Source organism: Actinia tenebrosa, unplaced genomic scaffold, assembly GCF_029948245.1.
Source record: "Actinia tenebrosa isolate PJP-AT-01 unplaced genomic scaffold, QUT_ActTen_1.0 PGA_scaffold10__47_contigs__length_13832649, whole genome shotgun sequence".
Lineage (NCBI taxonomy): Eukaryota > Metazoa > Cnidaria > Anthozoa > Actiniaria > Actiniidae > Actinia > Actinia tenebrosa.
This window is the reverse complement of record NW_028292570.1, coordinates 8,785,849-8,811,352: the sequence shown is the minus strand read 5'-3', so window position 1 is coordinate 8,811,352 and position 25,504 is coordinate 8,785,849. Positions and strand designations below refer to the sequence as shown.

Below are 25,504 nucleotides of genomic sequence, written 5' to 3'. Positions count from 1 at the left end.
TCAGTCTTCAACAAAAACAAACTCCAACACCTGGATTCGAACCATTTACTCTTAGAGCAAAGGATTTATTAAATATAAAATATTACCAATTACCTATAAGACTTTACATGGAATAGCACCGCCATATATTACTGACTAAATCACACCATATTTCTTAGGTCAGCTACGAGCAATCAGTTAGTAGCTCCAGCATACAATTTGCGCACTTATGGTTATAGATCTTTTTCGTGTTCTGCGCCTTGGCTGTGGAACGCTCTGCCACAAGATATAAGGCCTTGCGCATCGCTGATAATTAATTGCCAACACGAAAGGAGAAGATTATGCCACCACTGTATCCTGGATACGAGCAAAGGTTTCCTCCTCCATTTTGAGACCAGCTCTTCTGTGCCTTAGAGGTTCAAGAACCACAAGGAGATTGAATAGAAACTTAAAAGACATATACTTGGATGTCAAGACTGCAATTGCAGCAATTAGCTAGATCCCCCCCTCTCAATACATATTTATATATATTTATTATTTTTTATATATTAATTTTATTTCATAGAACATATATTATTAGGATTAATTTTTACCAAATAGATTTCATTGTTATTTAGAGCGTTTTCACTCACGTGAGAAGACAGCCATAAACAATAGAAACTTTCTGCACGGTATTTGCATGAAAATAGAGTTCAATTCCCGGAGGATAGAAAATGTATTGTTTTGGTACCCCATAATGGCCGCTGTGACGTCACGTAAAAACGCTCTATATTAAGATATATTTTTATTGTAGGATATTATTATAGTTTTTCCCTTTCTTTATATGTGTTTAGTAAAATACAGAGGTGAACATTGAAAATCTCGCGCGCTGAATGGTCGAGAAACTCACACTATCACACGATAATCACCTCCAGCGATAATCCAAAATGGCGGCCAGCCGCTGTGTTGCTGTTACCGGGAAAAAATGTCTTTTATCTTCTTTTTTTCTTTTTTTGAAAGAATCACCTGTGTATTTATACTAAAACAATTATTTGCTTCAGCCTCAGTGAATATCGGAGAATATTTACCTCGCCGCTCGAAGACTCGCGTCTCGGTAAATATTCCCCGATAAAAAATCACTTCGCCTTCGGCGAATAATTGTTAAATATATATTTAGTTAAATACGATTTTAAATTATAGATCTGGTTACTGAGATTATTATTATGAAGAATTGTATTATTATTAATATTATGGCAAGTTTTATTTGTCTGTATATATCATGTTTACATTGACCAGCGGACTAAGTCTAGGCTGGTTAAGTTCATCATTTTTTTTCAATCCTTTCTTTGGCCTATGCATATTCATAGAACCTCTTGACTATATTAACGTTCTGGCTTAAAATCCATTTCTGACATCGTTCTATAAGAAAGTTCACTTCCCTGTCTGTATTTGTAATTGTTCTTAGGTCTTTTCTTAGCTGTTCGTGATGTCCTGCGAGAAAGTCAAACACTATGTTAATCTGATTTACACTTGAGCTTTTGCACTATTTTTTGATGCCTGCACGTAGATTATTATTATTATTATTATTATTATTATTATTATTATATGTTTATTTCAACTTCAGACATTTTTGCGCCATGAATACAGAATATTGCGGGCATGAATAGTCTAAGCAAATTATTATTATTATTATTATTATTATTATTATTTATCTATTTATTTATTTATTATGAAATAGGCTTTATCGATTTGTTTTTTTATATGTGTACGTAAATTATTATTATTATTATTATTAATAGATATATTTTTATTGTAGGATATTTGAAGACTATAATCTATACGTCGTATATATCTATAGATACAAAATACAGTTTCTTAGTGAGAAATTCATGTAGAATTATTATCATTATTACTGATGACTGCATCTTGAAGAATTATTAACGTCAATAAAGTTTATTATATCTAAATTAAAGAAAAAATATTATCATTATTGACACTTAGTTGAGTTTGAATTTACATGGTAAACAGCAAAGCGAGATAACTCCTGGGCTATGCTGATATATATTCTATAATTACGAGTATTAATGCTCAGTATTGTTGCTATTGTTATTATTGTTATTATTATTATTATAATTATCATTATTATTATTATTATTATTATCATTATATTCTTTGTCTGCGTTATAATATACCGTTATCGGGTTTACCAAGTACCTGCGCTTGTGGGACAACCTTTTCGGTAAGCCATGCACTATCTTGTAAAAAGGGAGGATTTGTTGCACAAAGACATGACAATGTCCGTGATCTACTTGCCATACTTTTAAACAAGGTTTGCAACAACGTTCAAAAGGAGCCACAGCTTATCCCATTGGATGGCGAACAATTTAATCTAAAATCTACTAGTACAAGTCAGGATGCAAGGCTCGACATCAAAGCTGGATCGTTTTGGGCACAGGGAGTAACTGCATTTTTTGATGTAAGAGTATCGCATGTTAATTCCAAGAGCAACCAAAACAAATCCACTTCTACAATCTTCAAGGATCAAGAAAGCGAAAAAAAGAGAAATTACCAGCAAAGAGTAATCGATGTCGATATGGGAACTTTTACGCCCTTAGTTTTTGGTACAAATGGAGGGATGGGGGCAGAATGCCAGATTTTTCTAAAGCACCTTACTGAGAAATTAACCAAGAAGACAGGGGAAACATGCAAGTACTATAACATGGATTAGAACTCGATTATCTTTTGAAATAATTAAGTCAGTACACATGTGTGTCAGGGGGACAAGAACCCCTTTTTTTAAGGACAATGAATTCTTGAGAGACTTTAATCTTAACGCCAATGTAACGGAAATTTAGAAATATTTAGATTTTAATAATAAATGTATAGTTTTAATATAGTCATATATCAGTGTGAAGAGCTGGACTCGTGTTTTGAGCTATTAACTTATTTTACAAATATGTTTTCTTATTATCATTATTATTATTATTATTATTATTATTATTATTATTATCATTATTATCATTATTATTATTATCATTATTATTATTATTATCATTATTATTATTATTATTATTATTATCTAAAATAATTTTATAAGATAACATAGAATCTAAGCATACATGATATAAAATCTAGTCATGCAATATAAAAAGTGACATAAGCAACTATAGCCAGTAATATACAATAAATATCTGATAAATAATATAATAATAATCTAATAAAATAATATAGAATCTACAAAAATAATATAAAATAATTACGTGGACGTGTTACTACGTGTAGTCTGACGTAAAGTCAGGATATGACGTCACCCTTACGCAATCCTTGTACTGCGGGCTCACATATCAAGACTTCCTTCTGCTCGGTGGCCATTTTGATTCGAAACACAGATTAGTATTAGTCAACGAACTACCAGTTATTTCCTGTCAAAATGTCCACTAGAGCCCAACGCGAAAAAGGACAAACACAGAACGCGAATCAAGCCATCCTTGCTGGTCTTCTAAAGGAAGAATCGAATAAATACTGTTCAGACTGCGGCGCAAAAGGTAAGCTTAAGTACGTTTGATCAGAAGTCTCTCTTTGGTTTGTTCAACTTCCAGTCTTTTTATTTCGGTTGTTTTAACCATTCTTCTTCTTCTAAAGGACCAAGATGGGCATCATGGAACCTCGGAGTGTTCTTGTGCATTCGTTGTGCTGGAATTCATCGTAATTTAGGCGTACATATCTCGAAAGTAAAGTCCGTGAATTTGGACTCATGGACTCCTGAACAAATGACCGTAAGTCTATCTCGGTTGTTTCATTTTTGACACCATAATTCTACACCGTTTGAACTCTTTGGATCGTCAACCTCATATATGCTATATATTTTTTCTCAGAAGATACAAGATTGGGGTAATAGAAGGGCTGGTATGTACTGGGAATGCTTCTTACCTAAGGATTTTCACCGACCTCAGACAAATTCGTAAGTGTGTTGATCAAAATTCACATTACTAAACCCAAACATAATGATTTGTCTTGAACGAATAACCAAACCAGGATATTCGATGATTCCGGTCAAGAATATATTACCTAGAATATGTGGAACATGGAGATCTTTTATAACGTGTTGAAGTTGAACGTCTTTGATATTATATTGTTTTGCCAATGTTCACTATCTTCAGACTCGTACTTTGATTTTTTAATCTAAATTCTAGATAATTTAAGTTTCTCTTTTCGTTTTTTGTCTTGTTTTTGTTTTCAAGCATATTTCCTTTCATATTTATTTTTTGCTGAAAATAAAATCTGAAACAATGTACAATTAAGGACATTTAAATACTATATATAGGGTCAATGATTACCTGTAGATGATGTTTCTCATTACGTATGGAACTGGACTAAATACTAAATGCCCGGGGGGGGGGGGGGGGGGTACTCCAATACATGGACTATATACATACATACATTTATTGAGGCTCCTTTTTACAAGGCTTTTCAGCAACAATATAGATAAATATAATATAACACTAATATAAATGATACTATTATAAGAATATAAAATATAAGAATATAAATATAAGTATATACAATTATAATCAATATGAATTAAACTACTTTATTGAAACTAAATAATTAAAAAGTCGTTTTCTAAAAATTTTAGAGTCATTTATACATTTTAAGTCTTTCTGGAGACCGTTCCAAATTTTAGCTCCGCGGAACGCGAAAGAACGTTGGCCCGTAGCTAGTCTACATTTGGGCAGATTCAGATCCCCATTGAATCTGGTCGATCTAGTGTGGATTTGAGATCTATATATAAACTTCTGAGTGAGGTAATTAGGTGTTTGATTGTGAAGGCATTTATGTACCATTACACAATCATTGAAAAATAACTTATCTTCTATATTAAGCCACTTAAGAGACTTAATCCCTTTGGATATGTGATCATATTTCCTGAGGCCAAGGACTATCCTTGCTGCGTAATTTTGCACCAGTTGCAGTTTGGCTTTATTTGCCCTAGTGGTATTGCTCCATATTGTAGAGCAATAGAATACTTTAGTAAATATAAATGAGTTCATGAGTAATAATATTGTCTTTCTGTCTAATAAGTGTTTAATTCTATTGATTCTATTTAGTTTAAAAAAACAGTTTGAAACAGTTTTTGTTGTATGTTCGTTGTAACTTAGGCAACTATTGATAATAACTCCCAAGTCTTTGGCGACAGGAACGGCTTCGATCTCTTTTCCTAACAGTGTTGCTTTGAGTGATGGTAAAGTTTTTGTGAGCTGCGGTACACCAATAGTTAGTATTTTTGTCTTATCTGGGTTGATGAGAAGCGAGTTCATGCAGCACCACTTTGCAATTTCTTTCAGATCTTCATTTAGAGCAGGGATAGCTTTGTCGATTTGTTTCGAGGGTAAGGCAAGAAAAAGCTTCGTATCGTCGACATAACTCATTACTTGACAATGCTTTGGGATAGATAGAAGCTCATTGACATATAGAGTAAACAGAACTGGTGAGAGAATTGTCCCTTGAGGTACGCCAAAGATAAGAGAGCGAGCATCAGATAAAGTATTGTCTATCCTCACCACTTGTTTCCGATGGGACAAGTAGCTCTCAAACCATGCCGTAGCAGTGTTAGAAGTTCCCATACTTTGAAGCTTTGACAGGAGAATGTCGTGTCGAATACTATCAAAGGCTTTTGACATGTCTAGTAGTGCAATGATTGACACCTTTTTATCATCCATGTTTTTTAAAATTTCATCTGTAAAGTAGAGGAGGGCAGTTTCAGTGGAATGGTGTTTTCTGTTGCCACTCTGAAGATGGGATATTATTTGGTTTTCTTCTAAGAACTCGGTGAGTTGTGAGTGTGCGGCTCTTTCACAGACTTTAGACATGATTGGTAGTAAAGATATTGGGCGCGTTTTGGATGGATCATCTGAGTCTTCAGATTTTGGACAAGGAATAACTTCGGCTAGTTTCCTACGACTGTGGAAAAGTACTTGTATTGAACGAATTGTTGATTAAGGTGGTAATTACTGGAAGCATCGCTGGTAAGCTGTCTTTCAGGACTCTTGCGGATATTCTGTCTATTCCTGGAGCTTTATTTGAGGGCATAGCGGTGATGATATTCAAAACGTCTTCTTCTTTAACTGGTCTGAAGTCAAACTGTGAAGTAAGGTTGATACTGAAGTTTAAAGCAGGTATAGGCAGTGTATCGGGGACACCAAGATTATGTTCTTTTGAGAGAGCTTTCGCTTTGGCAGCTGTAGACTGGCCAACAGTGGTGTAGTACTCGTTGAACTTGTTAGCCTGGATGGCAGGGTCTTCAGTTGAAGCCAAAAGGGGTCCTTTCTCTGGGAAGGCAGCGATTTATAACCTTCCAAATTGAGTTTGTATTTCCTTTACTCTTTTGAAGTTCGGAACATACATGTTGTTTTTTGGCGATACGGATTTCCCGCTTGACTTCCTGTCTAAAGAAGCGGTATGCATTCCAGTGTAGTTTATCCTTTGTCTTGATTGCACTTTTGTGCCATTGATTGCGTGTTTTCATGAGCTGACGTATTTCAGGTGTAATGTAGGGGTTTGGTCTTGATTTTATTTTTGTCCCCTTAATAGGTGCATGTTCATTGAGAACCCCAGAGAATAAGCAATTGAATGAATCAATTTGGTCATCAAAATCGTCAAAAATATTAACAACATGAAAAGGAACCTTAGCCAAGTCTTGGACGAATTTATTTGGATTGTAATTTTTGTAGCTTCTTGTCGTGATATATGAAGCCCGTGGTTTTGGTGCCTTCAATGTGAGAGTCAACAATATTAAGTTATGATCGCTAATTGTTGAGGTTTTGACTTCGCAAACATCAATAATGTTCTTGTTAGTTGTCAGGGCTACATCTATTAAAGTTTGTGATGTGTCAGTGATTCTTGTGGGTTCCTTTACAAGTTGAAGTAAATTGAAAGTAGAACAGAAGTTAGTTAAAGCACGGCCATCGGGGCAGTCTCCCAGCATGTTCGTATTTGTATCTCCAATTATTATTGTGTCAAGTCCCAGTAGTTGGGAGTCTATGAAAGTTGTGGTCAAGTCTTCGAGGAAGCTGATCGGTGTACTAGGAGGCCTGTAGACTGTGCATAGCACAAATGATTTAAATTTCTTGCATTGTAATTTTAGCCAGAGTTGTTGGAAGTTCGTTTCGGATACTGTTGATATATGCTCTATGGTGGAAGCTTTGTAGTTATCTTTGACATAAACGACTAGTCCACCGCCGATTTTATGCGCTCCACGGTCCTGTCTAAACAACAGATATCCAGGGATGTTGATGTCTGCATTGCACGTAGAGGGGTCCAGCCAGGATTCGGATATCGTAAATATGTCATATTTACTTTCTGTGATTGTTTGGGCGACCAAGTGAAAGTTTTCGCGCGACTTCAGGGAGCGTACATTCAAGTGGGCTATGGTGACATTAGTTTTCTTCCTCCGTCGTTTGGCACATGAAGACTGTGGACCTGGATTCACTTCTATGTCATGTATCAGTTTTAGTACCTGATGAAAGCTTGAAATGGAGTTACTGTAAAAGGGGGTTGATGATTTCGACCTTTTCACCTTCGATATAACACGTGTGTTGATCCGCCATATTGCTTGGCTAGCAGCGTGGAGCTGATTTTCCGGATCCAGAAAGCCAATCACTATTTCATTTTCTCCAATAATATTTGATCCTGGAAGAGTCCCGGTAGTATTATTTAATCTTTGGTTGCTTCTAGCGTTGTATAGAACAACGTAGGGGTAGAAAAAGCTTGAAATCCAGAGAGCAATTAGAAACGTGCCTTTGCCTTTCATGGTCCACATCACTATATGGGGATGATCCGTTGAACAGGGTATGGTTTTTTGAGCTTCTTGTCATAAACAGGGTATGCAATTTCGCTCAAGTTCCAAGTTCTTCCTGAGCTTCCTGTCATATTCAGGGTTTCTACTTTCGTTTTGACTGAAACTGGTTATTATGGTTGTAAAAAAATGATACGCGAGATGACATGATAATTGAAACAGGAACTCAGTGCAATAAATTATATCTTTTGTCATAAACAGGGTCTATAAATTTGAGTTTTTTGTCATAAACAGGGTACCCCTTTCAGAATCCCAGCGGAACACCCCTACCCAAATTCTGGCGGAGTACCCCCCCCCCCCCCCCCCGGGACTAAATGAAGCACCCAGGGTTCTCAATACTACCAGCTTGAGTAAGCAGCAAAACGTAAAGAATATGTGGGGATCATCAAGCAAACTTATCTCACGTTATCCTAAATTTTGGGGAAATTCAATCAAAATAGGAGACAAGTTCATGTAAAATACCCAGCAAGATTTTCCAGTTGCCAGCTTCTATAGCGCAGCACAACCGTGACGTCATAAAAATGAAGACAAAGGCGAAATTCAGACAAACAAACTTACAAGTTTATTTTTAGAATCAGTGCGCTGTGCTATTATAATCCTGAGCACCCTGGTTGTATAACACCACTTGAGACCTAGATTTGTTCCTTGCTGAACCCAGTGTTGCATGTAGACTTGCTATTTCAATTCTCTCCTGTACTTCAGTCAAGTATTCTAAATCCAAATTTAAATTTGGTGAATAAAGAACCACATTGTGGAATACGGCATCACTGCTGAATTCTATTTATCTTTATTTACGCAAGCAAACTGGTTAGAGCTGTGCTTCGGGGTCATACATGGACTGTATAGTGGCTGTCAGAGTTGCCTTCACATGCTTTCAGTTCGACTGTTACTTGCGGCAGTGTTTAGTTTTGACCAGGTTTTTTTGGCCATTAATCATGACAATAATGAATTAATAATAGATTATGATTTATATAGCGCTAATATCCCCATGGTCCAACGGCACTTTACAAAAAGATCTGAAAAAAACATTAAAAATATAACTATATTGGTATTTAGTGTGGTTTAGTGGTGTACATTAAAATCTTTAAACAATAATTACAAACAACTTTTATAGATACATACATATTTGATAGACATTTTTTTACATAAAATTAGGAATCAATGATTGGAATAACTTTTAACATTAATTGGCTTTTACAAAAGAATGACCAGCTGTTATTGGAAGTCTTTAAATTCATTTTTTATAATAACAGTAACAGTTGGAATGTATTAATATCTGATTGTTGTAAATACAGGGCAGTAGAAACGTTCATCAGGAATAAATATGAACACAAGAAATATGCTAAGAAAGATGGGATGCCCCCAAAGGCAATTGTACAGGAGAGCACATCCATTGCAACAAAGGTCAACAAACCAGAAAAGGTAGGTTGGAAAGTTACATTTATTGAAAGTTGTAGTGGGCAATCCTTAGAGGCAATGTTTCACACAGACATCTGACAGACAATACTAAAATACTAAAAATAATTAACCTTACTTTATTTCATTGACATTTAATTTCTTTTAAATACTAATATAAAATTAGTTTTAGATAGAAAAGTTCCAAGTACTATAAGTGAAGGCATTTAACCCGTGAAATAAATACTAGTTAATAGTCAAAGAGACACAAAAGAAAACAATTGAATTAGTATCTACTAAAGTGTATTAGTCTAATATCTATTGCACAGGTTTAATGTCTTTACTCTACTACTGTAATACTAAAATCACTAAACCTTAATTATTCATCAACATTTATACTTTTTTTTATTAATACTTAGTTTTAGATAGAAAAGTTCCTAGTGTTCTCAAGTTAACAATATTTATATGAATGTCATTAAGCTTTAAAAGTTCATTGAAATTTTAACTTGACCATACATCTTCATTAATTTAGTACTCAGCCTTTTAACATATGAAGTAGCTAATCTTAAGTGGTTTGCGTAATTAATAGTCTAATTAATTATGCTGTCAGCACCTCATACTTGCCACTTGGTGTTATTATAAACTGTGTACATATATATAGCCATCTGTACCTTGACCCTTTCGCTGCCATTGTAGACTCGAGTCGACCTACCCATACGCTGCCAGAGGCAACTCTAGTCTACTAACAAATGCTTGCTGAATAAACCAATTATAACTAATGTTTTAATCAACCAATGAGTAAGCGTGTTAGTTTACGATTAGTTGGAATGTTGTTCCCCCATTTTGAATTTGATTTTGAGGGTGGATCCGGGGGGTGAATTGGGTGACTGGTCAACTCCCTTTGGAGTTAAAAATAATAAGAATAAAGGATAAGGTATGACCTATATAAATGAATTATATGTGATACCTTTCTAGGTAACAGTCACCCCCTTGAAATCGTTCTAGATCCGCCACTGCTGTCATCATTTATCATAATCATATTAAAAACATTATTAGAATATTGTAAATTTCAGCATCAGGATTTTTGATTTTTTTTTATCCCAGATTTTACGAACCTTGATTTAAAATCATGTTTATTTATGTGTAAATTGATGTGATCAATATTTTATCAGGTTGTTAAGAAAAAGAAACTAATAGATGAGCAAAATGGTATTTCTGTAACAGCACAGGCACTCAGTGACAAGGTAGTATTGTTGCACTTGTAAAATAGATAAATATATAAATAAAATAACACTATAACTTATGTGATACTTGCATGAAAATCACAGTTTACATAGGCTAAAATCTATTTTTAAAATGTGCTCTATGTTTCAAAGGGAAGTACAGTGGAACGTGGTTAATACTGCCACCAAAGGTACAGGCCAAAGTGGCCATATTAGCCGGGTGTCCTTATTAAGCAGGCTCTTGAAATATGCATCACAAATGATTGTTTTATAAATGGTGCAATAAATAAAGTACAGTACCAAGTAATTATGCAAGTATACGATTTTAAAAATACTTTTAAAATAACTTAACTGCAACTCAACTAACTACAAACCTTAAAAAACACAAAGGATAGAACACAGTGTTGTCAATTACAGCACAACGTGCAAAAGTACGTACCTTTTACAATGCAAAGCTGCCTGGTTTTACCATACAAAGCATGTAAAAGGTATTGACCACAAAAAGCCTGTGCATAAAAGTACTAGTATGGGGAATGCATTAAATTTACTTTTGTGCGTAATGCCGCAATATATTACACTATTGTGTTCCTAGTTAATTAGTGAAATTAAAATAGCATTTAGGCTGTAAAAAGCTCAGTTAGCACCTGATGGTTACAATAGACCTCCTTGGCTCAGGCGTAATGTTTTCCCATTTCAGACCACATGTCATTCCCTAGAGTATCATTTCTTTGTTTAATGGTACTGCTTGGTTGCACATGAGAAGACACATGAATATGGATACAACTCAAACAAAGAATCTTATTCTCAAGGGAATGACACGTGGTCTGTGGGAAAACATTATGCCCAAGTCAAGGAGGTCTATTGAAAATTTGATCGAAAATAGACAGCATAGATAACTAGTGTCTGTAACATAAGGGCCTTTTAGGTTAGCTTTATAGGGTAGCCTGTCAATCAGGTCGCATACTACCTGGTGTCTGTATTAAACATGTAAATGTAATAGAAACCTGATGGGTATTTGGTTGGGATCTACAAAACTGCCGTTAACAACTGGGTGGCAGTAGTAATTGGGTGGCTGTAGAGTGGGGTTCCACTGTTCAAAATCTTTTTAAGGTATACAGGTAGATGTAATATGGTGCAATGTGCCAAAGGGGAAATTTTGCACATTAGTAGAGCCTTCTCATGTTTGATGATTCTGATCTATCCTTAACCTGTTAAAGATTAATGAACAGATGGTTAGTTCATGAATAGATTCTGAAGGATGGGATTGCTAAGAAGGGAAATATTAATGACAAATTAATTGCTGGCATAACAGGTTGTTGCACCATCCAGAACGACAGCTCCTGTATCCAGGCCGAAACCTCGGGTCACAGCCACTGCACCTCCTGCTGTCCAATCAAGCGCACCTTCTGTGGATTTACTATCGCTGGATACACCAGCCCCTGTTGCAAACCAGACCCAGAATCCTGTGATGCAAATTCCAAACTCTTCTCCATCTGCTGAGGTAACAAACCTGCAGGGATTGATTCTATTGCTACCTGCTTTTACACAAATCGACTAATAATTTGATTGGTTTAAATTTTTTGCATAATCTTCTGTTTCTGGTTCTCTGATTTTACAGTTGTTTGAAATTTGAACACTTTAGCATACACATCAGAGGGTCTCGCTAAATTGCTCATTTTTTTCAGAATGTTACTCACAGACAAATAAACTCTTCCATAAACAATGTATAGATAAGCTTGATTGAATTTCTTTTGAAGAAAAAAAACGGTTTGAATTTCTACTGAAAGTCAGAATAAGTGTAGCATGTACATATCCGACCACATCTGGGTCATCTGTTTTGGATTTTACCAGAGCCATCGATTTTTTGGTGAGAAGGGTCTGCATACGGGAATGGAGTTTATATGAAAGAAAATTGGAATTTCTGGGGATGGAAGATTAAAAAATTCCTATGTGGGGGTGGGTGGGGGTAATGGATAATTACTGGAACTATGCATTTCTTTCTATTGCTTAATATCAATCTAAATTAGATCAATCTCAATTGATAAAACATGACTTTTTGCAGCTGACTGGGGGGCAAAAAATAGTTAAAACATGTCAAAACGAGTGTTCAAAGTATTTTATCTATTTCTACTGCCAGAAACCAGAAATCAAGATACACATACATGTACAACCTCCAATACCCTCCAAGCTTACGAATGTTAAATGCTCCCCAGTCAAAGCACAGATATTACTAGAAATGACGTCTATTGATAGTAAAGAATTGTCAAATACTAATACTCTTCATATTTCTACATCCTGATTTCATGATCATTTTCTTCAATGTGCTTTTTCTTGGATCTTTGAAATTTCTTGAGTGGATCCTTAAAATTCATACTAGTACCTTCTTATCGTTATTCCAATTTGTCATTGCTTTTGCTGTTTTTTTCCTTCTTTTTCTAAGTCTTAGCTTTTCTCTTCCACCTTTTTCTAATTGTTTAAGCATTTTGGCTTTTCACTTACCTTTGCTCCTAAAAACTTTGTTCTTAGTGCCTTATTCCTTTTTTTTGTTTTGTTTTCACCATTTTTTAGTTGATTGATTTTGGGGCTTTCCAAGGAGCACCCCAGATTTTAAGTCAGTCTCCGCCATCACAACCACAACAGGTAATAAAGGTCATACATACAAGGAAAATAAGTTTATCATGCAAGAAGTTTCAGCTTTGAAAATCAACCCCAAATTCTGTTAAATGTCAAAGTTTGAGGAGTTTCATGATATTTATTTCATCAAGCTTGAGGCAGCCTTCTTTAATTTGTTACTCGTAACGGGGAGTAAATGAGAAAAAGTATGAAGGACATCATTGAAAACACTAATGACAGCTTTGAGAAACTTTATTTATAAATAATTTAATGATTTCACATTATGTCTTTAAATGCTACTTATCAGTTTATGTCATGCTTTTTTATTTTTTTGTTTTCTTTACAGTTGGCCAGTATGACTCAGTCTGCTCCACCAGTAGATAATGAAGAATCACTTTTAAAAGATGACAACACAACAAAGAAGTCAACTAAAGGTCTACAAACTTGTACTGCAATCATAAGCCAGATTTCATGCTAACCTTTTGTAATAATTATGGCCCAAGATCCAAGAAAATGATCCTTTTTGCTCTGTTACAGTACCTGTATTATGCCTACATGGAGTAGGACTATTCCATGAACCATACATATAAAACTTGTTTATGGAGCTGACTAGTTGTAATTTCACAGGACCCCTATAGATGCAAGCCAAGATGCCTAAAGAGCACCCTTCCTAAATAAAGTTGACAATATCATATATTTCTTTCTTTGTGATAATGATAATGTGTTGTAATGAATGTATTGTTTAACTGTTTGATTGCAGACAGTATAATGGCTCTGTACACTGGAGGTGGAAGTACTGCAGCACAACAGCCCCACATGTATGGCGTCCCTGGTGGAATGTACCTTCAACAACAGCCTCAAATGCACAAGACCCCAGCCAATGTGTATAAGAGTCCTTTACAGACACCATATCATCCACAGCCTCATGTTATGCCAATGCATATGCAACAGCACTTGATGCAACACCCAACACCACATCAACAGCAAGCACAGGTAGGTTATGCATGTGACAAAATAACCAGGGAAGGGGTGGAGATAGAGCAGTCCTCTACAGACACCATATCACCCACAGCCGTATGTTATGCTTATGCATGCACAGCATCACATCTTTTAAGTTAAAATTAAACTGCAACATAATCAGTCTGATACCATTTTAAGGCATCCTTTTTTAATTTTGAGAAGAAAGAAATAATACTTTTAGAGAAGTGAAATAATACTTTTTGGGAAGCACCGGTGGCGTGTGCTGCTAATGCGCCACCTCTCACCAATGCGACCCGAGTTTGAGTCCTGCCAGTCTCGGTGTCGTATGTGAGTAGAGTTGTTTGTTGGTTCTCTCCTGTGCTTCAAGGGTTTTCTCCAGGTTCTCCGGTTTTCCTCCCTCCTCAAAAATCAACTTCTAAATTCTAATTTGATCTTTGGGCTTTCACCTAGTTTGGGGCCTAGCTCTGTTGTGATTGTCCCACGCTGTGATACAACAGCGAAAAGCTTTGTAGAATGATATACAGGCTAAATCAGGAAAGCTATTGGTGAAAAGTGCCATCTTGGAGAAGTTCTTATGGAGTGATTTGTTGATTTGTTCCTTTGTAGTTGTCACAAATTCAACAGCAAATGCAACAGCTCAAAGTCCAGAAAAACCAGCAAATGCCGCCATTCCCACAACAACAGCAGCAGTCACATCAACAACCCAACATGTATGGCAATAATACTATGTTCACCCAACAACACGCTATGAAGAATATAATGACACAGCAACAGTCCATGCACTACCAAAAACAGCAGCAACCACAGTTCATTAGCACTGGTCCCAGTACAAATATGTTTCCAATGAATGGAATGCCTTCATCAGGGCACACCTTTAACAACCAACTATGGAAATGAAACAAATGGCAACACACACTATCCTCCTTTGACTTTGATCTTCAGATCAACCACAATATCTCAAGAAGTATAGAGGAATCTGGTATGGAAGTTATTGAAGAACTTTGGCCAGAATTTCCTGTACTTAACTAGTCATGTTCCTAAAGAAATGTATGTAGAGATGATACGTAGTACCATATCAGTCACTAGTCTGCCATGTGGGATGCTGTGAATTACTGATGTACCTCAAATACCAATGAAATTACAAACCATGAAGCAGACAGACTTGAATCAGGGTCCCGTTATACGTTGTACAATCCAACAGACAAATCCTTATCCAGTGGATAAGTTGATGCTGTTATCCAATAAATTTTCCACTGGATAAGATTCATTCTTCGGATAACGCTGTCCACCAGCATAGACTAGAGGCTAGAGGTTCAAGCTGAGTTCTGATGTGGTGATTGTAGATTTATTACTTGGAGTTTCCTACTCCTAATCAAGATTATGTTTATATAACCTCCCTTACATGGCAGACTCCTGATACTTTTAAGTAAAAATGATCAATAGAAATACTGTAAACGTTCAAAAATATACCTGTTATCACAGGATTTTGTTCTGCATCCAAAAAGGCACATTGCGCAAACATAAGCCCAGGGTTTATTTTAGGAGATTTACCATTGTTAAATGCCATTAGATGTGGAACAAGTGATTGAGGTCCTGTTCTTGAACTTGATGTTTGGGAATCCAACCCCATTTGGAACAGGGTCATAGTCCAATATTTTGTTCCTCAAATGTACAGAATGTGAAATCATACAGTTCCTAATGAATCATTTTAAATTTTCTTTCCATTGTAACTGTAGAACAAATAATTTTGAGATATTCATATTCCGATAATTTGGCATTTGAAACTTAAGTGTTTATCAAATGGGGATCAAGTCATCTGATACTTGGGGGGGAGGGGGTGGGGGCTTGATAAACTGCCGAGGTGGGGAGTATTTTAAAATTCAATATTATTTTTTGGTTGCAGCTTAGGATGCTTTTCATTTCACTGATTGTTTTGTGGGATAATAACATCAATTTTGATACTCTTTGAAACCACACTTGTGAAAATTAATTCCAAATTGAACTGAAAACTGTCTGATCACCTTTACTAACAATTGAGTACTCCCTATTCAAAAGAAAATACTGAGCCTCTCAGAAGGCATTGATCTATTAAACAGTCTCAGTGGATACTTGATCCCATATGTTGCCAGAAACTTCAAATGCCGAAATGTAGGATATTAATATTTCTAAAAGCCAAGTGCTTGTAATTTGCCGGCAGACTGTTTGTCTTACAAACAAATTATATATTTTGTCTTGTACAGTTGCTATAATACAAAAGAATCATAAACAATTACTTATTTTTAGGATTTTAGGTAGTTTGAAATAGCAAAAATTGTATCGATAGATGCTTATTGATTGGCCCAGGGGCTATCACACATACTTTATTATTATGAGAAACTAGTACTAGAGAGAAAACACAAATATAAAAAAAGTTTATCAATCAAATTTCATTCTGGATGCTGAAATTCAATTCGAGTCTCCTACAAAGAAAAGTCCTGGAAAAGGTTATTTATTTAAGGGTTAAAGGGGAAAGGCTTACCAAAACTATAACCCATTTTACTTGTCTCTGATTGGTTGACTCAGAACCTAATTGATAAATTAAGGCAAAAGAGCGGCGTATAAGTCAGCTGGCACTCTATTGTTGCATGATGTAGCATGCCATGTCAAACTTAATGTTTTTGCCATACCAAACTAAAACTGCTGGACTGAACTGATTCATACACAACTCTTTTGCCATATTTAATCCATTAATTACATTTCGCACAACAGGCAATATTTAGTTTGGCATACAGTATTAAGTTTACTATCTGAATCAGTCTGTAGCTTGAACCAATGAATCTAATTGTCTTACCACTAAGGTTTTTTGTAGATGAGTTGAGCAGCCCATGGAACAGACCTCATTTAGTTAAAATATATGTCTAATTTCTCTCTTTCCAGACATAGTTTTCATTTAGTCATGCCAATAATTATGCCTCAAAAATCCTGGTGATTTAACTGTTATATATTCATTTGAATGGATCTACAATTTAATAGATGGTTTGTTATTGTAGAATGAAGATAGTGGGAAGACTTGATTTACAAAGCTGAATCAGTTGAACCCTGCCCCATCAACCACCTGAAGAAAATAACTAATTTCAGGTGAAATATAAGAGAAAAGTATTGAAATGATCAAATAGTCATAATGAACTTACAATCATGTTATTACACCACTACATATTTGACTTGCAGGGTAACCATACTACAGATCCAAATTGGTTTCCATTTTCAGTTTACTACTACAGAAATCAATCAATTCATAAATGTTTTTGTTTTGTTTATAGCTCTTCCCAGTCACAAACACGATATTGTACAATTTGCTGTCACGACAAAGTAGGTTTTGGTGGATGTCAATCAAGATATTTCCACAACATTCCATAGGCACATGTCCTTGAAAACTTTGTGTTTTCTGACATTGTCATGGAAACACTTTGATTGATGTCCACCAATAAAAAAACCTATTTTATCATGACAGATTTTACAATAGGCCTTTCCCAAATTCGCTTGACTGATCACGAAGCAATGGTGTCAAGTCGAGGTTGAACTTGATGAATAAAAGAATCAAGTTCAGTCTCGAATTGAAACCATTGTTTCATGGTCATCCAAGTGAATTCAGGAAAGGTCTATTCTGCTTGTGATTGGAAAGTTTTGTAACTTCATAGAAAGATTCAAATTCAAATTATTTTATTGTAGAGTTGTATTTGCTTCTTTATCAATTTTAAATGTACTATACATTGGAAGCATTATTTGGTATTTGGCTTTTGGTTGTTAATTGAGATGTTGATCTTTTTATTCTTGTAACTCTAGTTTAGCATCAAAACTGTGTGATTATATGTAAAGCATGTTATGTTACTTGGGCAAATATATAAATGTACATGTACAGAACTGGATTTGACCAATAAAATTTATATCTCAGTATATTTGTTTTTAAATTTTGTACAACTGACAATTTATACTTTATCAATTTTAATTCCTCTAAACATTAGACTTAGGAAGTATGGGGGAAACTGTGTTCATATAATGAAGCCATGCATTGCGGCTTGAGATGTATCTATATGATAAACACATTTATACACAGAGTCAATAGATGTTAGACATGCACCACAATGAGGCTTGAGATGTATCTGCATATGATATGCACATTTATACTAAGGGTTTACACTCGGGGGGGGGGGGGGGGGGTACTCCGCCAGAATTTGGGTAGGGGTGTTTTGCTGGGATTCTGAAAGGGGTACCCTGTTTATGACAAAAAAAAATCAAATTTGTAGACTCTGTTTGTGATAAAAGATATAATTAATTGCACTGAGTTCCTGTGGCAATTATCATGTCATCTCAAGTATCTTTTTTTTTTATGACCATAACCAGTTTCAGTCAATACTAAAGTAGAAACCCTGAATATGACGAAACTCAGGAAGAATTTGGACCTTGAGTGAAATTCCATACCCTGTTTATGATGAAGCTCAAGAAACCATACCCAGGGGATCATCCCTGTGTAGTCCATATATGGGAGTACCCCCCCCCCCCCCAGGGGTTTATAGATGTTAGACATGCACCACAATGAGGCTTGAGATGAATCTGGGTTTGTTTGATGTATTGTTCTCGCCTGGGTTTTTTTTCCTTTTTTTCTTCAGGTTTTGTGAGAGTAGTTTTCATAGAATATTTCATGTGGTGGTGTGTGTGTGAGTGACAGAGGTTTAAAATTGGAAACCAGGATATATATACTTTACTTGTATCCCTATAAGAATTATCCCTATCTATAAATATAGTTATTTATTTCACACTTATCACCACAATACAATAATTGATTTGAACATATAAAACTAGAATTATCAATTTCATTGAATAATTATTGAAAATACTTTAATTGAACGATCAGGGTAGAAAGGACGAAAAGAGGAAAGAAAGTAAGAATTGCGTAAAATGATAAAATTATTATTTCAAATCAAAATTTCAGTGTTTCTTCACATTTTGAAAAGCATGATTTTAACAAACTTTAAATGACTTAATGATCACAAAGCACAGCAAAAGAAAAATTGGTCATATATGACTCTATACCTTAATACCTATCTCATATGATCTGCCAGATAAATAGCCCCAATGGTTTGAGTTTGGATTAGTTCAGAAAGTTAATGTTAAAAGTCTAATAATTTGTCTGGAGATCAACAGTAACTTTGGTAGGTGTTCATTATAAAGTTAGGTCATTGACTTGTGAGTTAAAAACCATAAAAGGGAACAAGGTTTTTCATCAAAACCAGTTCAGCTTTTGAGCAAGAATAAAAGGATCTTCATTCACAATAGCACTGCCATAAATCCTCATGCTACAAACATCTGATGAAGTACCTTTATTGAAATCACCCCTGTCAACTAAGTGTGCAATATAAGGCATCCTGTCTTCACTCCCCATCTTCTGGAGCTTAGGGCATGAAGTCAGAGGTGGTCTCTGCTTCCCATTTTCAAGTGGAGGAAACTGAATGCAGACATTGAAATACTGGGAATCAAAATCGTTAACCAACACATGCACAGCCTTGAAGACAGCCAGCTTAAAATCATCATTAAAATCCCAGCAGATAACCTTCAACTCATAACCACAGTATGGGACAGCATGAATTATTATCCATGCACTGCCACACTGCTGTGCCAGGTTAAGAGTGCAATGTGCTTCCACCAAATCATTAAAATAATTTCTGCCAGGATACTCTTGGGAGTAAAGCTGTGAAATCTGTTTCAGACGCTCCCAGTGGCCATAATGAAATTCCTCTGCAAGTTCCATGTGAGCATGTCCATGGTGTTGGGAGGCTCCTGCACGTGACCGACAGTTCCAGGAGATGTTTGGGTAGATAAAGTTAGGATGTTCTTTGTGTGCCATTTCAAACCACTGAGCAGAAAGGTTAAGCATATCAAATATTTTTGCCTAAAAGCATAAGAATAAAGGGAGAGCACTATTGAGAACACATTTTCACTTTTCAGTTTCATTTCATTTTCAAAACAAATGCTCAAGCTAATGAGATCTATTGCTGCGATTTTCATAACCATGCAAACTCTGTCTCCAAGTTGCACGCTGAAATTTGGTTTTTCGCTGCTGCCAGTCAAAAATATGAGACGTACCGACTGATTAGGTTTGATTGACAGCAGCGAATAACCAAATTTCAGCATGCAGCTCACAGACACAGAGTTTGCATGTTTATGAAAATAGCAGGAAGTCCAGCTTACATCACATAGCTTGTAGTGTGTTACCAGTTTTTTATTTTATGCTCAGAAAGGCAAGTAGTAGTGGAGATAAATTGAAAAATAATTTTACCTCTGTGATATTACTTGGTGAATGCTCTTTAAAGACAATCATCGTATGAAGAGCATCATACTTTGCAACATTGGAGGCTGTTAGAGCAGAGTTATTTTCCAGGCGTCCAAAGGTATCTAAATCAAATTACAGAATCAATACTAATGTTCAGGCAGTAGTAGAGAAGATCACTTTCATTTGTAACAGTTCACTGGAATTAGATGAAATGCACCAAGTGGAGAGAGAAACCCATTTAATTGTCCAGATCACTGGGAAGAGATGAAATGTACAAATGAAAAACCATTGAAATGTAACAGATCACTGCAAAGTTGAAATGCACCAAGAGAAAACCATTTAAATGTAACAGATCACTGCAATTAGATGAGAAATAATTTAATTGTAACATTACTGCAATTAGATGAAATGCACTATGAGAAAACCATTTAAATGTAACAGACCACTGCAATTAGATGAAATGAACCATTTAAATGTAACAGACCACTGCAATTAGATGAAATGAACCATGAGATAACCATTTAAATGTAACAGACCACTGCAATTAGATGAAATGAACCATGAGAAAACAATTTAAATGTAACAGACCACTGCAATTAGATGAAATGCACTATGAGAAAACCATTTAAATGTAACAGACCACTGCAATTAGATGAAATGAACCATGAGAAAACAATTTAAATGTAACAGATCACTGCAATTAGATGAAATGAACCATGAGAAAACCATTTAAATGTAACAGACCACTGCAATTAGATGAAATGAACCATGAGAAAACCATTTAAATGTAACAGACCACTGCAATTAGATGAAATGAACCATGAGAAAACCATTTAAATGTAACAGACCACTGCAATTAGATGAAATGAACCATGAGAAAACAATTTAAATGTAACAGATCACTGCAATTAGATGAAATGAACCATGAGAAAACAATTTAAATGTAACAGATCACTGCAATTAGATGAAATGAACCATGAGAAAACCATTTAAATGTAACAGACCACTGCAATTAGATGAAATGAACCATAAGAAAACCATTTAAATGTAACAGACCACTGCAATTAGATGAAATGCACCACGAGAAAACAATTTAAATGTAACAGACCACTGCAATTAGATGAAATGAACCATGAGATAACCATTTAAATGTAACAGACCACTGCAATTAGATAAAATGAACCATGAGAAAACCATTTAAATGTAACAGACCACTGCAATTAGATGAAATGTCTAATGAGAAAACCATTAATTTAAAAAGATCACTAAAACTAGATTGAATGTACTTAAAGAGAGAAAACATCTATTACATGAAATCAACAAAGAAAAAGTTGTGACTAAGATTGATAAAATGTTCTAAAACTACAAAAATGTTTTATGTCTATTAAAAGTAGTTGCACATGCCTATTGCTGTAAACTTGTATGGTTGACAGAAGTCACGATCTGCAACAGGCATATCACTTATAGACCTCTGTCGACTTAAGTCATCTTTGTATCGTGTACATGACGGCTTGCAAGCTCTTGCTGCATTGAAACAAGTCTGGTTACAAGCCCAACGGTCAAAGATACGAACTGCAAACAAACAAAACATTAGGTCTCAAAAATGAGTGTGGATTCAAGAACTTTACTAATAAAGAATGGGTATATTATAAACTGTCTTTTTGAATGTGCATTATGCCACCTATGCTTTAAATATTAATTCAATACTGTCTATACATTAAAAAAAAAGCAAAAATAAGATAGGTGCATTAAAAAAAAATTGATCAGACAGTGGTAATTGGTTTTGATTTCTGCATTGAATGAAATAACGGTGGTTACAGCTGGTTACTATTATTTGGGCTCCACTTTAATTCAAGGATTATTTTCTAGTTCTTCTTCTCAATTCCCAAGTTTTAACCTGTTTAATTGCAATTCAATCTGAAACCATTTGTTTCAGGGTACAATAATTGATTTTTTTTTTTGAGAGTGGGATTGATGTGTGAGGCTAGAACTCTGAGTCTACTTGCTATTATAATCAAGTTGTAGTACTCAACTGGATCTTTCCCACCCCTTGAAATTCTCAACCCCAGTTGTACTATTAGAACCCTGGGTGCCAGAGAGGTTCCTCATGACGCATCTCGTCACTTTGCTTCGCAACTCAACCAAAGCCTCTCTGGAATCCAGGGTAAACTATTAGGTACAATGGTATGAAATATATAGTACATTGATCTCTAATCAGTCTTCCTCTCAGTGTATCGATCATTCAGTTTCATATTTACCTATGCAGAAGATATACTTATATAAGGGACCGTTTATTTTTTACAGGCATTGGGAGGGAGGGGGGGGGGGGGGGGGTTTTGTGAATTCGTAAGGAAAAAATGTATGAACCTTTCCCAACCTGAATTCTTTTACTTGGCCCCCTATTAAAACAGGATGATTTTTTAAAGTTTTCTGTTTAGCTTATTATTTTGGGGGTCCCCCCTTAAATGCCACATTTTTTGTGACCACCCCCCCCCCTCCCCCTCCCCATGCCAGTAGTTGTGAAACAGAAAAAGTATTTTCTGTTGAAATTCTGACGTCTTCTAATAATAAGCTTTTCCTTACCAACTGTTTGTCGTTTTGCTCTCTCTATGGCAGGTTCAGGACCAACATCGTCTTCTCTGTGAAACCACTTGGCCAGTTTCTCTTCAAGCTCCGCTGGGGTTTTCATGTATCCAGTGGCTGAAGTTACGCGAAAAATACGATGGAAAGCAGCCCAAGAGTCTAGATTTAAAGTTTTGCCAGATTTATATAATTCTGCTAGCTCTATGACATTCTTGACAGTAATTTTAGAAGCTGATTTGTGCGCCATTTTTACCAAATACCCTCAGCTAATATAACTTTATAGAGAAATGGGATCCCTTAGGGATCCCTCTATGGTAATATAAAAGAGAGAGGACTGAGAATGAACGTTGTGACTTTTAGTACTTAGGTGATAACGTAACGATGTCGTCCCCCGACTAAAAAAATTCTATCAGGTGGTCGCGGCAACTAATGATTTTTTATTCCTAGACGGTACCATATCTAAAGCTAATATAGAGGATATCATTACATGGGCGCGCGGAGATACGAATTTTATCTTCGAGTGTTCAATTGATATCTCACGAGTGAGCGCAGCGAACGAGTGAGATATCTAAATTGAAAACGAGAAGATAAAATTCGTATCTCCAAGCGGCCATGTAATGTTCTGTTTATTATATAGATATCGATGAAATAATAATATGATAATCGATATAATAATCGATGAAATGATAATATCTGTCTTTAAGTCTGGGATAGGGTGTACAATTCTTAGTTTTAGTCTTGGGTAGGGTATGTAAAATCAAAATTTTAGGTCTGGGATAGGGTCAGGGTTTTGAGGTCCTGGCGGCACACCCCTACCCAAGTTGGGGTGGTAGTACCCCCTCCCCGTATCACCGCCGCAAGTACAGCAGTGGCGCAGCTCAACGGGGTCGAACTGAAAGCGCCTCTGGCAGCCGCTATACAGTCCATGTATGCAGGGGATGTGCACAGTCAATGATTTGCAGAACCAAAAAAAAGAGAACCAAAAAATAGCACAACCAAAATAAATAATAAATAAATAAATATTAAAAAAAGGAATAATGGGTGAGTGATTCTTAAAATGCTACAATATGCAGATGGAAAGTGGTCTTCAGTTAATCAAAAAACATTTACATGCAATCCTAATAGCGGCTGCATAGGAGACTGCAATCATAAAACAAAAAGAGATAGGTTTACTAGAGAGTGCGTTACCAACGGTTATTGATTTGAATTTAATCGGCTATCAGTTTACAGCGCCGATCTGATCACAGCGCAGATCTGATTACAGCTTATGTAGTAGGAAACCGATCACAACACAGGAAACCCACAAAGAGCAAAGTTACTTCTAAAAGAAGCAAGAAAATATATAGCCGGGTTCCCTTCTGTGTGACGGTACTTTTAAATTTATGACACCATAAGAGGTACCTAATCCTAGATATGGAACCCTGAAAGGTACGATGAGCTTCCCTGTCATCAGTCGTTTATTCATCCACTTACTTGATTACTTTTCTTTCCCGATCGTTTCTTTCCTTCATTTATTTTTGCTTAAAATCTGTGTTTTTAGATTATTAAAATAGTTAGTTGTTAAAGGATTACCGACCTTCATAAGACTATTGCCGGTGCGTATGTCAATCAGATTACCGGTTTTTGACTTGAGCTAATATAAACCTACGAAAATAAGCCTCCCCGCAAAGTAAGCCCCTTATCACGTGATTTTATTGTCCTTAAACCAAAAAGGAACGTTAAAATATAAGCCGAGGGCTTTTATTTATGGAAATTTACGGTATACTGTTATCCCAACTAACCACGATGGCAGTGAGAGACAACGGCACCAGAAACTAAATTAATCCGTCCTAAAAATCGTTCACTCACTGTCAATTATCATAGAAGAGGCTGATCATGTAGTACGCAAATATGGCTCAGTGCTGACGAGCTCTGTTGTAATTGAAAAGTTGTAATTAGAAGAAGATTGTATATCGAAAAAGCACTTTTTTATTAAAACTTGATTAAAAAATGCGAGTCAGACGAATTGGGAAATTTCGCTAACATTTTAGGAATTTAATTGTATTTTAACAATTCGGCTTATCTCCTTCGCAGCTTTTCGTTTTAGTAAACCGATTTGTTTCTACTACTGTTCGTCAAGGAAAATGTGATATCGTTTGGATCTGAGTTCGCCAAAAAATGTAGTGTTTCTGATTTTAACCACAGCCTATTTTTCTTCTAAAGTAAATATTCCTTTCCAAGTTTTCGCAATGTCAACTGTAAACCGTTACTTTGTACAGTCTATGCTTAGCTGTGAGCCAAATTTAATGTTTTGAAGCTTCACCATGAATTCCAATTCGGGACTTTATTTTTATTTTTTATTTTTTTTAGGTGTAAATCTTTGGTTGTTTAGTACTCAGTTTTGCGAATCGATTTTCTTTTTGTTTTTAAATAAAAATTTCTTTTATTATTTTGTTTAACATGTAGGGTGGATGGAATACCGTCCCGGTAGTCCATATGATTTCACCTTTATTCGTTTTTTGTCCTAGAGAGGCTTAATCGAGAAAAACCGAAAATTGACTCAAACAAAACTTTCACTTTATTTAATACAATTTATTTATTACCAGAATA

At 35.5% G+C, this 25,504-nt stretch overlaps 2 protein-coding genes and 1 pseudogene across 4 annotated transcripts; 1 reads left to right on the top strand and 2 right to left on the bottom strand.

The window, feature by feature from the left end:
* Positions 1 to 3,298: 3,298 nt before the first annotated feature.
* Positions 3,299 to 17,958, top strand: LOC116305748 (stromal membrane-associated protein 1). 3 transcript variants are annotated; one of them, XM_031715731.2, is made up of 10 exons: positions 3,299 to 3,503; positions 3,601 to 3,734; positions 3,834 to 3,919; positions 9,109 to 9,235; positions 10,381 to 10,452; positions 11,744 to 11,932; positions 13,000 to 13,071; positions 13,391 to 13,478; positions 13,805 to 14,037; positions 14,632 to 17,958. In XM_031715731.2, the coding sequence occupies exons 1-10, from the start codon at positions 3,389 to 3,391 to the stop codon at positions 14,920 to 14,922; spliced, it is 1,407 nt and encodes a 468-aa protein (XP_031571591.1). In that variant the 5' UTR covers positions 3,299 to 3,388; the 3' UTR covers positions 14,923 to 17,958. The 3 variants fall into 3 exon arrangements, with proteins under 3 accessions (XP_031571591.1, XP_031571592.1, XP_031571593.1); XM_031715732.2 differs by lacking the exon at positions 10,381 to 10,452; XM_031715733.2 differs by lacking the exon at positions 13,000 to 13,071.
* On the bottom strand, positions 5,914 to 7,777 carry LOC148912961 (uncharacterized; annotated as a pseudogene).
* An 837-nt stretch (positions 17,959 to 18,795) lies between the features above and the next one.
* Positions 18,796 to 23,162, bottom strand: LOC116305749 (uncharacterized). The gene is made up of 4 exons (XM_031715734.2): positions 22,916 to 23,162; positions 21,737 to 21,904; positions 20,339 to 20,454; positions 18,796 to 19,951 (listed from the first exon to the last, which is right to left on the bottom strand). Exons 1-4 carry the CDS (start codon positions 23,160 to 23,162, stop codon positions 19,286 to 19,288), a joined length of 1,197 nt encoding a protein of 398 aa, XP_031571594.1. The 3' UTR covers positions 18,796 to 19,285.
* Between the last annotated feature and the right edge of the window lie 2,342 nt (positions 23,163 to 25,504).